This window comes from Alternaria novae-zelandiae (genome assembly GCF_023758075.1).
Source record: "Alternaria novae-zelandiae strain BMP 2774 chromosome Unknown scaffold_29, whole genome shotgun sequence".
Taxonomy (NCBI): domain Eukaryota; kingdom Fungi; phylum Ascomycota; class Dothideomycetes; order Pleosporales; family Pleosporaceae; genus Alternaria; species Alternaria novae-zelandiae.
Window position 1 is genome coordinate 61,115 of NW_026056989.1, and position 12,856 is coordinate 73,970.

The 12,856-nt window shown below is 53.7% G+C and overlaps 4 protein-coding genes across 4 annotated transcripts; 1 reads left to right on the forward strand and 3 right to left on the reverse strand.

The window, feature by feature from the left end:
* Positions 1 to 2,113: 2,113 nt before the first annotated feature.
* Positions 2,114 to 2,812, forward strand: J4E88_010130 (uncharacterized protein; the record flags this gene model as incomplete). The annotated part of the gene is made up of 1 exon (XM_049403725.1): positions 2,114 to 2,812. One exon carries the CDS (start codon positions 2,114 to 2,116, stop codon positions 2,810 to 2,812), a length of 699 nt encoding a protein of 232 aa, XP_049250505.1.
* A 450-nt stretch (positions 2,813 to 3,262) lies between these two features.
* Positions 3,263 to 4,516, reverse strand: J4E88_010131 (uncharacterized protein; the record flags this gene model as incomplete). Its single annotated transcript, XM_049403726.1, has 1 exon — positions 3,263 to 4,516. One exon carries the CDS (start codon positions 4,514 to 4,516, stop codon positions 3,263 to 3,265), a length of 1,254 nt encoding a protein of 417 aa, XP_049250506.1.
* A 1,572-nt stretch (positions 4,517 to 6,088) lies between these two features.
* J4E88_010132 (uncharacterized protein) lies at positions 6,089 to 7,765 on the reverse strand (the record flags this gene model as incomplete). Its single annotated transcript, XM_049403727.1, has 2 exons — positions 6,089 to 7,183; positions 7,247 to 7,765. The coding sequence occupies 2 exons, from the start codon at positions 7,763 to 7,765 to the stop codon at positions 6,089 to 6,091; spliced, it is 1,614 nt and encodes a 537-aa protein (XP_049250507.1).
* A 1,922-nt stretch (positions 7,766 to 9,687) lies between these two features.
* J4E88_010133 (uncharacterized protein) lies at positions 9,688 to 10,860 on the reverse strand (the record flags this gene model as incomplete). Its single annotated transcript, XM_049403728.1, has 1 exon — positions 9,688 to 10,860. The coding sequence occupies one exon, from the start codon at positions 10,858 to 10,860 to the stop codon at positions 9,688 to 9,690; it is 1,173 nt and encodes a 390-aa protein (XP_049250508.1).
* Positions 10,861 to 12,856: the final 1,996 nt, after the last annotated feature.

Here is a 12,856-nt window from a genome sequence, read left to right on the forward strand (position 1 = left end):
CAAACGAGACACTGAGGATCTGGTGACTCCTGACTACCAGAGGGACCTGGGGGCGGACTGGGACAAAGAGTATGAGGCCCTGGCTGGATACAGAGAGCCGGAACGACAGCCATCAGACGGCAAGAAGACGGCGCCGGCGGACAGCCTTGCGACGCTCAACCCGCCCGGACGCGCTGAAGGGAGCCAGAGTGTCCGGCTAGGGGCAACAGTGAGATCTCTCGTCCCCTCTTGATCTTGCATCCAAGTTGACCATCTCTTTCCAGCCAGGGCACCAGCTCGCGCCCTCCGCCTTCGGCGCATCGACCGCACACTTCAGTCATGACTCGAGCATGACCACGGCGACATCAGCTCAACACAGAACGGGCTGAGGTATGATGCGCACGGGGAGAGGTTTTGGTGCGGCGTGGATCGATCAGGGCATCCGCTTCGTGGGTTTGTTCTCGTAGAGTATTGCAGTAGAGGCGCGAATCTATAGACGTGGCAGCAAGAATGCAAAGTTTAGAGGGATCAAGGCAGTAATGGGCTCACGGGTATATCTCGGGGCTATCGAAATCTGTTCTTCACGCGGCGCTTCGTTACCACAACGGGCTACAGTGCAATGCAGAGCATCCTGAATAGGTACGCGGACCGGTCCGAGGTTGCGGAACTCCTCTCGCTCGCGCATGCTGCAGTAGTGTAACTGGTGGCATCTTGTGTTGTTCGTTGTCCAATCCTCGCTCGTGATGTCAGCATTTTGGGTGGGTGCGGCCACGCTAGATCCATCATCCACGTGGCTTCCAAGGTTGGATCTTCAAGCCTCACGTCATCACCCAACTACACCTCATCACAGCTTTGTTGAGTCTCCTGGCTTCTGCGTATCGTGCCACACCACACGCAATATCACAGCGCACGTCGGTAACACGGGTAGCTGGCCTTTCAGATGTTTGTGTCGAGGTGGTCGAATTGGGTGCCATGCCACCAGCCACTGCCTACAAATGGCTACAGAAGTTATCCGAGCAGATTTACCTGGGCAGAAACGTCACGAGTACCAAGCTGAGAGGATATGAGCTTATTACCGGCACGAAGAGGTCTGTTTAGCGAGCTTTGATACATACTGATCGCCGTCGGCCGGCAATTTGGCTGGCTGGCTGAGTAGGTACACAACGATATGCATTCCACACACTCCCGAACCTGAGGACTCGCTCATCCGCTAGACTGTGTGCCCTTTCTCATCAGCTAGGAGCTTCACAGCAGCCATATAGCGCGATAAAGAGATATACGGGCCTCTTGTTCGGACATTTGATTCATCATGTCTGAAGGATCTCAAGACTCCCACATTATTCGCATCTTTCTTACTGCTTGCCATCAGCGGGCTGTGTAGAATATCATCGATCCAGTTCGGACCACATTCTAATACCATCGCCATCTGCATGCCAAACCAGAAACTGGTGCGAGAGAAGATAAGTTTGGACATCTTGGAAGGCGCTCGCTCGTGAGTAGAAGTACTGTCTTCTTATTGACAACATCAAGGGCTTTGTGCAGCTTATCGCCGCCCTCTTCACAACATACTTCGTCATTCTGACTGCATCTTCCAGTAGCGATGAGCTGAGCAGGAACATCGAGCTCGGAACGATGGAGATTTCCCCAAGTACCATGACAGGGAACTCTGCAGGTGTTATCATGTCCAGTATTTCTTTTGGAAACTCTATCTTCTTGGCCTGGAACTATATCTGTCGAACCTGGCATCTGCTACCTGAGTGTTACTTCACTCAACTCGCCCAATCTGGTTAATCGTTCGCGCCAACACGAGCCACACTACACGCTCGTCTTCAAAATTGCTGGACCACCGGAAAGAACTCATACTCCGGCGTCGCATCTCCATTGGTGTCAGATTTGCCAGACGGTCAGTACCCAAACAAGACAGCACTGCACTTCCCCGACTTGGTTTCCAAACCACGACATTCCATCCGTCCGTCGCGCCGACCGATATCCTCGTACGTTCATTCCATCTACTTCACACTTCCGACTCACCCACTCACAGTATCGCAGGCGAATCGATCGCATCAACAGACGAAAGGAGCCGTCCCCTCGGTTTTCTCCATCCTCATTCGCCATCGTCACCATATTCTTCGCCATGTCAGCCAACAGCACCCCGAAGCGCGCCGCCAAAACCGCGAAACCCCTCCTACCCGCCCCTTCTTCGCCCCTGAGCCTCGCTGCGTCTCCCTCCTCCAGTCCAACCAAGATGACCTGGGACGCCGCCAACGACCGCAAGCTCTTCCTCCTCATCTTCGGCCGTACCGTCACCCCCGCCGAATACCCGCAGCTATCCAAGGTCTTCCCCGGCTCCAGCGTCGGTAGTATCAGGAACCGTATCACCGCTCTTCGGGCTGAGGCGCGCAAGGTGCAGGAGGGCTTGGGATATGAAGTAGGCGCAGGCGCGGCGCCCAAGAAGGTCGCTGCTGCTACCCCCAAGAAGCGAGGTGCAGTGGTGGTCAAGAGGGAGGCGGATGATATGGATATGGATGAGGAAGACGAAGATGAGGATATCGTCCGTGACCCGAGCAAGAGGATCAAGGCCGCTGTGCGCAAGCCACAGGCTAAGAAGGACGGTAACTCTAGGAAGAAGGGTCGTGGAGGCGCCGGTTCTAGCATTCTTCACCATGGATCGTCTGACAGCCAGGATGAGCTTGCCTTGATGGGTGAGGACAAGGTCAGGCGCAGGCCTGTGTCCGCTGGCGTCCCATACAGGGTGGTCGGAGAGTCGATCATCAGAGATCCCAGGACTGGCGATGTCATCGTTGATGACGAGTATGATGAGAACGAAGTCTAGCGATGTACTGACGCAGATCGAACATGCGCTCCTGGGTACTGATGAGAAGGAGGAGGTGGAATACATGGCGGGTAATGAAACAGATGCTTCCACGCAAGTCACCTTATCGTAGCTTACTATAGCATTGCTTTCCAAATACATCACCTGTTTCATGTGGTACCATCTCTTGAACTATCCGTCTGACACCTGTCAATCTTCTCTGCAGCTCTATCACACGTCTTCACCCAAATGAGGTTTTGCCGAATACAACTGCGTCGGGGGGTGTTCAAGACGATAGAAACCTTGTACGTATGCTCATGGGCTCATGCATCAGAATGAGAGGTCATGGTATTATCGTGGTCATTTCATTCATTATCTATCGTTCATCAGAGGGCTGCGCCCGGGGTATCAAGTCTAGTCTATGGAAGAATATGCGAAGGCCGCTTTCATGGCGAGCCAGTCGCGGGGTGTCTATTCTTTTAGCTTCTTGATCACAACACTTGGAGAGGCTGCGCGCTGGTGGGCATGGGCAAAGGCCCAGTCCACGTTCTCCTCTCCGGTTGTTGAACGCTTCCTCTTGGTACTGCCGTGTGTATCCTGCGTGCTAACCGACGTTGCTTCATAATCACCAGTACTATCGTCATCTTGTTCCGGACTGGATGAGTCATCGGAGTCAACGATCTCGACATCCTCTTCAGGGAGGAGCTTGGCGGCTTGTTGCACTTTCAGCGCATTCTCCGCCTCCACCGTAACGTCATGCAGCTCTTGATGAGTGATGTCCAGGTCCAGGTTGCTGAGATCAACTCCATCCGACCGCACAAAATCGGCTAATGTTAACGGAATTCGAGAGTTCGCGTTCACGACACCACTGGCGTCCTTGAACGCTACGGGATCCGGGCTACCATTGGCTACTGACAGCTTCTTGCCATCCATTCTCCGGCGGAATATATGATAGGTACACCATCGAGTGATACTGTCATCGACTTGCCGCTTTGCGAGATCGCGATATTCGATGTCGATACCCACCATGGTTCGGACTTTACCCTTGGACCTGAGGATGTAGCTCTTGGATATTCCGCGGAATTCCAGTACGCCCCTCTGGCTGTCGGCAATTTCGGCCATGAATGGAGGTGGCCACAAGCCTACAACCCCCATAGCAACGTCAGGTTCGCGTTCTGAGCCAGTGTCGAAGTCAGTTACTGGTTGACCATGGTCCTCGAATTGTTCCAAGACGAAACCTGGCGGAAGCTCTGTTGCACGGGCTCCGTGAAATGCTTCCAGCTTTTTCTCTAGTAGCTTCCTGAATCCGACTTTGATCTTCTCGTGGAGCACACCGGCGGGCATCTTGACTTCGAATGTGCTTTCGTCGGCGTCGTAGTGATAGTGCAGTTTATCGCCTGCCCACGCTCTGGTTTCACTGCTGATGATATCGCCTTTCAAGAAGATCTCATCTTTCAGTTCACACCAATCTTCGAGCGCGACAGTGAATTTTCGATTGCCCGCTGTGCGGTCTGCCTTTCCCTTGCTGAGACGATGGAGAAGGTTGTAGATCTTGCGCAACTCTTTCCTGCGTACGAATTCAGGAGGAGGAGATTCGGGCGAAGGATACACCTGAGGGGACTCGACAGAGTCCGCCCAAGGCCAGGAAGACGGAAGAGATGTTGTAGAAGAGGGACAGAGAGACGAGCGCTCGCTGTCGCTGGAGGTGCGCATAGTAGAGTCCATGGTGGGGTATCGCGCGGAGGAAGTGCGAATTTGCGGTATATAGTCGGTGGTGCGATGCGTACTAGCCGTAATAGTGCATATGTAGTGAAAGGCAGCAATGTTCATGGGTGGCGTTTTGTACTTGAGCGGCTAGCGCGAGCGTGCTTGGCGTCAACAACCCCGCCCTGTATTCACTGAGCGTCGCACCCACCTTATGCGAAAGAAAAAATAAAAAGGTACGGTGCGGTATACATTGGGACGAGACTAAAAGTTTCACCAGCTCTTGAGACAATGTAGCCTTCCCGCCTCTACAGATCGTGTTGACTGGCAATAAATAGATTGGCGAACACGAAGTGACCAAGAACTTATATCCTCGTTTCGTCGCTCTCGATTAGGGCCCAGTTCCTTCGTTTATCTCCGCATCTGCCATTCGACCCACTCGAATTCATGTAGTCCCTAGAGCTACCGCAACTATGCCGTGTGCCAAAGTGACTAGGTACAATCTCAGTAATCCAGCCCGAAGCAAGACCAGGGCGCATTCTAAGGTAGTCAAAGGCGCACTCCCTTCTTTTCGAACTCATGCAGTATGATGCATGGATACGTGGCACACTCATCCCAGAGATGCCAAAGAAGTAATGTGTACTTTGAGAGCATAACATGGTCTAGTACTTCAGTCCAAGTGGCGTGATAACAGTACCTCCTTCTGTAAGACAACAGAACAAGTCTTGTCAAACGACAGCTTCAAGGTACATACAATACCTAGAGCTAGATCTGATAGAAGAGTATCGCATGCGCATCGAATAGCAAAGAATACCGGAATGAAATTCAGCGCTAGAGATATCTGTCTCTTGAATCAAAAGCCATATCACATCTAACACGGGAGGCTATGCGATCAACGACAATGTAAAAATCGTGTAGAGAGCTCAGCCATCGCCACGAAGCTGCCAAGATGTACGAGACTGCGTCTTTATGATTTCGGTCATGATATTAATAAAGGATGTTCTGACCCGTCAAAGTACCGTACATCGCTTCTGTGCATGCATGCAGTCAATGCGGAAGCGCACATCGATAACCCCAGCGGTCCTCTCCACTGCGTAGCCCCTGTCTTTACGACATGGAAAACCAAAGCATAACTGCTCACCAAGTTCTGCGCTTTTTGGTATATACTCCAGCGTACGCCTGTAATTATGAAGTCTCAATTTCCGTATTCGACATAAACACCACATAGCATAACGTATCGCAGGGATGTTGCGATAAGTGACGCGCATTCAGAATGTTGTTATAGGCAAAGTCTATTCCCTGATTGTGACCTCACAGCCAAGTATCGCGCCTTGCGATCGCGACGACCCATCGCAATATTGCTGAATGCCAATTTCATCGTTCCGTTGCGCTTGACAGGGATTTCCAGTATGAAGGCGATCACAGCATCTGGCGAAGGAGACAATTGGTAATCGATATCGGTATCAATCGTAGCGAGCACCCAGAAGCTGCCCAGTGTGTACATGTGGAATTCACGAGCTTCATTGTTAAGCCAGGGGTATAAACATGACGAAATCGAAACAACAGGCTTGACGTCTAACACGAACTCATCATCTACTCTCCCTCCAGTGGTTCCTTGAGAAGATCTTCCAGTACTTCAATGGAGAGTTTAGCACTTGGTTTGCCCAGCCACAGCTCCGCTATTCGCATCATATCATCCGCTGTCAAGAGGACTTGATTTGCCTTTCGAGAACAATCCTTCGCCTCCTCTACCTCCCTCGTTGCGGCGCCCATCTTCTCAGCCCACGCTCCATATTGTGTGACACGATGCTCTATCTGCCTGATTTCCGCTTCGCACGCATCTTTCATGGCTTCTAGTTTGGTCACGTCCTGGGTCGCCGAGGCTACCCCCAAGCGGGCGAAGTTGGTGATCGCCGTGATGTCTCCTGCGAGATGGTCATTGTAGTCCTGGGTAGCCTTGAGCTTAGCGGAGAATTCCGTTTTGATTTGTTCCAGGCTATCTTCGCTTGGCAAGGTACTCAGCTGCAGTGCTTTCTGCGCTTCCAAAGCATGACTACGAGCGGTCTCTTGCGCCTGGGCAAGATGAAATGTAGCTTGAGAGTTGTCTTCCTTGGCTGACTGGATTTCTTTCTTCTTCTTGACAATGATGTGCATGACCGCGCGGAAGTCCGGATCCTGCGCGAGCATTTTGAGTGACATGAGGTCTATACTATGGACCGGGGTGGATGGCTGGATGATATCGTCGCCCCCGAATGACGGGTCGTCCTCGGTGACACGAGAAGTGTCTAGGTCAGTGATGCTGTTACGATGGAAGGGACTCTCCTGATTGTTGAGTGTGTCCTGAAGGTCTTCTTCTTGGAGTGTGCTATCCTGGAATGACAGTGAGTCTCGATGGTCTTCAAAGAGGCTCGTGTCGTCGTCTGGTAATTCTGATGGGCCCCGTCTAGGTCGCTCGACTGATTGCGAACGCGAATGATCCCGAGGATTAGCTGGTGTCCTTGGTATCACTGCACGCCGTTTGCGATTCTTCTTTCTGTCAGGCGAGTTAGATAGGCGATTTTGACGCTTCTCAAGGCGGCGCGCCCGCTCAGAAGAGACGTCTGCGGCCAGGGTGTCGTTCGATCGCTTGTCCCTCCACGCGATGAGGTCCTTGAAAAATCGCCACGACTTGCAGTCCAGACGCTGAGCCTGTGAAGGTGAGAGCACGCTGTCAGTGCATGTGACAGGTCCAACTGTGGCTCAGATACGTACAGTCTGACCGAAGTAGGTCGGATTAGTAGGATCGTATCTCCGCTGGACACTGATGAGATCTTGACGCCTGACCTTGTCGAACGCCTGGAGCTCAGCGACAACGTCTGAGAGCGGTTGCGCAGCTTTCGAGTACTTGTTCAGGTAAACGGCAAGGTTGAACGACGGTACTTGCTGGATCCGGATTTGGTGTCGCTGGAGGACGGTCCACCAGTCTGCGCCCCAGTGTTCGGTGACACCCTTGATATTGTGCCAGACGTCTTGGAAGCTCTTGCAGCCACCTGTCTCTCCGAGTGAAGTTTGAACGCGCTTCTCGAAAGCCTCAAGGTCCTCGCAGTAGTAGTCCTGGAATCCCAGCACGAGCGCGGCAACGCAGACAGCCTCTTTGGTCCATACAAGGTCGTCGAGGGTCCGCAGATCAGCCAGCGGCGTGGGCGCGGCGGTTCGGTCGTGCGGGCTCAGCGCACTCTGGGCAAGGCGAAGCTCAAACACACGGCGGGCGTTGCTGGGTGTGTTCGGCATGATAACGCATGTTGTTCGTGTTGTGAGATGAGGTCGCGTCGCGGCCGATGGCGACCAATGAGAAATACACGCTAACTAAAAACGGACTAACGCCACGATCAAGAAGAACAACGGAAAGAGCAAGTGATAGTGGCTGCTAAGGAGCCTGTAGCCGGGCAGATATTACAGCAAGAGTCTCTAGCGCTGAGGTGAGGAATGTTGAATGCATAGTCAAACCAGTCTGGGGTGCGGGGCGATAAACATCAGTCGCACCGTCCATTTCCTCGCCTCACCCTATAATCAAGATACTTCCGACAACTACAGCACATGTACCACTCCCCACCACTCGGTCGGTGATCCCGAATTTACTGCGACGCTCTTCGCAGGTCGTATGGCCACGGCCGCCTATGCCAGCTCTCACACAGGCGCGCCCCAGGCCGCCCTCAACCGCCTCGCAAGCTGAATGTCCTTCTGCTGAATCGTGACGCGCTTGGCGTGAATGGCGCAAAGGTTGGCATCGTGGAACAGGCCTACTAGGAAGGCTTCGCTCGCTTCTTGCAATGCCACGATAGCTTGACTCTGCCAGCGCAATGGGCCATCGATACGCGAGACGCTTAGGGCAACCTCGCGGACTACCCGCTGGAAGGGCAACTTCAGCAGCAGAAGGTCGGTAGATTTCTGGTATCGTTTGATCTCGCGCAGGGCGACGGTGCCGGGCTTGTAGCGTCTCTTTGGTCTGGGAGCGGGTGGAATACCGTGATGATTCCGTGGTTCCACGCGGGCTCCTCGGGCTCCTCGGGCAGGCCTCCTGCTTCCAGTCATTTTAGAGATAAGCGTTTGGCGTATTTGATAGCAAGGTATGGGTGACAAGAGAAGAGAACGGCCTGGGTGTCTGTATCCGTTATGCCGTGCAAGCAAAAGATCAAGTGCATGGGATCATTCTGCGCGTAAGGTAGACATGGTTCGTGGTCCAAGTACTGTCGCGTTCTTTGTGTCTGCATGCGTCCATGGCGTAGCCAAGGCTGGATGTATACCAGGGATGTGCGGATGCGGAGGCCACTGGTCTTCGTGAAACAGGGTATTGTGACAATGGCCGCGGTATCATATGCATCTGCCATGTTGAGCCGACCCATGATATAGGTTGTCGAGACACAGCCTTAGAAGCGCGCAACGCGAATGAAGGTCGTGGAGGCTGGTAGAAGAGACCCTGTCGTAAAATTAGAGCTCGAGATTGAGCGTGTCGCATCGGTGCAGTATTTGAGGAGATGTTCTGGCAGCACAGCGCTCCAACGGAGAGACGCTTGTCTTCATATTGCGGTCGTGCGCGACAGCACAAAGCGAAAACGGGATGGATGTCAAGACGTGGGCCGGCGAAGTGACGCGCTGAGGTGGGAGCTGCTCCGCGCTAGATCAAATGCGGCGGCTGCTCGGCTGAGCCGAGGCCCTTCCATCACCTCGCGTGCGCGTTGATTCTCCTGCGCCTTGGAACTATCTCATCACGGCTTTGGCCAGATGAAGCATCTACGAACTAACGCTCAGGAGTGACATAGACACGTCAAGTTCCGCGTGTCCGGTAAATCTGGGGCGGGCTGAAGGGTACGCCTGGAGGCATTCTCTCATGCCACGCGCGTTGCGGAAGAATGGACAGGTAGCGCTGGAGGTTCTCACCAAGGCTTCCAGCGTCTTGGAAAATCTCACCGATAACCCTGGAGGTATTTGATGATGCTGCGATAGTCACGGAAAAGTTAGTATGAAGGCCTGAGGGTATTTACTGCCTTGTCGAATGTGGGATAGGTGCTGTAAACATTGTGGTATTCTTCAAGTGCTCCTTTCATTCAAACTAAAACATCAAGATCATATAGGGTATCATCAAGTCCAACGCCTTCCTCACCAGGTTTATCCTTGCACCATCTCCCAAGTCCGAGATCTATTTCCCTAACCATTCACTCACCCAGATACCTCTTAGTCTTCACCAGAGGCCTTCCCGACCTTCCCACTGGTGCGGGCACAGGTTGGGAAACTACAGGCGGCGTCGAGGACGGGGTCGGCTGACGCTTCTGCTTCTTTGACGGTTGAAGAGGTTTACCGGGACTGAGAGACGCCCTGTCCACATCTTGCTGCCGCTCATCACCTTGTTGCAGGATATCGCGGAGTTCCTCGGCAGTAATCTCGATGGCAGGGAACTTGAAGTCCTTCGGAAACTTCTTGATCTCCTCTATAGGAAGGAAGTCGGCCAAAGTAAGGCGAAGGGTTCGCGTGATTTGCTTGCCTTTTGCTAAGTCGAAGAAAGTGAATGTCTTCTTGTCGTACGAGTCTTTGGTGACGCGGTAGATGGATATAGCCGCCTTCGGTGTACGGGGATTGTCGGCTCTCGTGGCTGGGTTTTGGTATTGCAGATCAACGGTGATGACCGTCTTTGTCTTGCGGCTGCTGTCTTTCATCCAAGATTCCGCCAACTCTGTGAGCTCCTCGCCAACTTGAGAATTGCCGACTTCGATGACGATGGGCATGTTGGAACGATGGCGAAAGTAGAAAGAATTGTCGGGCTGTCGATTGCTCGTCAGTAGGATGTCGACATTGGGGTCACCGGACTTTTCTGTAGCATGAACGATCGCAGGCGATGCAAGATTTGCGTATGGACCCTTGATGTTCGCCACGAGAGCTTTGATCTCAGCGGACACGTTCCTCATCCGTTTCAGGGCGACGATCTGGTCGCGAAAGGCTAGGCCTATCTCTGCGGCGACAACGTCGTGAAGGTTGCTAGGCGACATCCTGCGCAGAATGATCTCTCCGGTGAGGGCGTTCCAATCGTATGTCAAATGGTTCACTAGCCACCGGCGCAGCTGGTCGTCGAAGGACTTGATGAGATCAACGAACTCAGAGGGAGTCACAACGGCTCGGTACCGTTCCAGGTCGCGGAGAGTAGGATCTTCGAAACGACCGGTATATTGACCGCGAATGAGATCCTCGACAACGGTGATCTTAGACACAGGCTTGCGGCAGTCGCTTTCGTCAGTCGACCTGGATCGCTTGCGCGACTTAGGCAGCGGGGAAAGAGAAGAGGTAGAAGGGTCAGTCGTCATGAGTGCGAGTTTGGCGGGGTCGGAGACAGGCATGGAGAGAAGATATGCTCGACAAACGCTGCGAGCGGTGGGAGAGCGGCGGCGAGGCTGTCACAAGATTCTGTCCGGGTGAGACCCGCGGGACGGATGTGTTGGGCTCGCGAGTTTGCGATCGCTAAGTATGGGCTGTATGTAGACGTGAAGTGTCTGTTTGCGCTTAGAAATTGGTATAGCGTGCGGCCGATATTCGATGCGATTGCGACGTTGGTAGTCGGTGCCGCAGTCTGGGGTTGGTGTGGGTAGTAAATACACCAGTGGCGGCAAAGGCCCGTTACCGAATGCGGCTAGTGCGCCGGCTCTGTTCGCGGTGGGCAGGATCATGGATACCAGCCCAACCCGCAACCTCACCGTTCTACCTGGGCAGAGATTGAGTTGAGTAGATAAGAGAAATGACAGGTCTGTCGTGAGATAGTTCTGCATTGCGCACGCGACGGAATGCGCGAGAATGCGCGATGATGACTCTCAAGATCCTTCCCAAGACGTAACCCTGCCATCTCGGAAAGTCCTGCGCGGCTGCTCAAACGCAAGTAACTAATTCCAGAAACCTAGTCACGAGCAGACCCAACTTTGTCATCATCTTCATCCTCACGCCTGCCGAGCAAACATCTTCGCTCATCCCTATTCAAATAATCACCGACTCAACCCACGCTCCAATGCATCGCGTCGTGCGTACTTTGTCTCGCTCGGGAGTGAACTCAACGCTTCATTGCTGTTGAAGGTGATACCGCATCCACCTTCAGGCACTGACGTGATCGCGGTAGTGATTCTGGGGGTATATTCAAATCCCTTACACGTTCCACCGCAAGCCCAGACCATCATGTCTACTTCAGAGCCTCCGAGTCTCGTGACAGCAGGATGAAGCAGCCAACGATGTAGCAGAAGCTGTGGACTGCGTGCAACGAAGCGAACCGTCGGTATGAGTTCAGTAAAGATTTCCGCCCGGGTGTCATGGTCTGCATCGAAGATTACCCAACCTCCTCATGTATGCTGTCCGTCGATCCTGCTCATGCTTGCTATTGTGTCTTGTAGTACCGTCATCACTGTGATGCTCACCCACCTACGACGCGCTTGGCTCTCCGCCCCGATGCATCCAGTTCCCAAAACTGCCTCTCCGTAGCTCGACTTTCTCTGGCTCGTGAGCGGCGGAGCATCGTGGAAGATGGCTGTATGGAGGATGACGATTGTCTGCGGCGGGATTTGCGAGCAGCTGCGGCGTGCTTGATAGGCGATGCGGAGGCCGAGTGCCCGCGCTGGGGTGACGTCTCAGGCGGAGTTGGAAAGGATGGCGGACTGCGATAGGAGCGTTTGGGCGGTGGTGAGGGCGATGGAGTAGGTGTAAGTTGTGGGGATAGTCGGCCCCAGGCGAGTTCGGGTGTTTTGGCATACGACGCCCGTTTGGGTGGTGCGTCGGTGGTGCCGGCCGCCTGCAGCTGGTCTTGCAGCTTCTTCAGTGCCGCCAGCAGGGGCTTCGTGATGTACTGTTCCTCGTAGATTCTAAGCACCGCATCGGGTATGGCCGGCGAGCGCGGCGGCGATGCCAGGTCGTGCTGTAGCGACGTCATGCACAAGCGGTCGGTGGCAGGGTGTTGAAGGGGCGTGTCGAAGTCGTCCCAACACTCCAGGGCTGGCGGCTATTTCACTGGCCGGTCTAACCGTATCGGGTAACCCCCGCCCGCATTACCCAACTCCATACATTCCGAGGCCGCCCCTGACCTGTCCTCTCCTCTTATCACACCAATGTCTTCACCAGGGGATACTCTGCCAGATGTAACTTCATGGGAGAACGTGCATCATGGAGTGTCAAATGGTGACTTCGCGCGATTGGTGCCGCATTCTCCAGCGGCACGCAGACTCTTTGGCCAAGTCGTCCGCCTGCTCGAGTCCGATAGCAGCAAGCTGCATCATGTGCGCCAGTACATTCACTACGAAGTCACGCTGTCCAGCGAAAGTACTGCTGAAAGCAGTTTCGCTGCTTCTACCCCTTCACCCC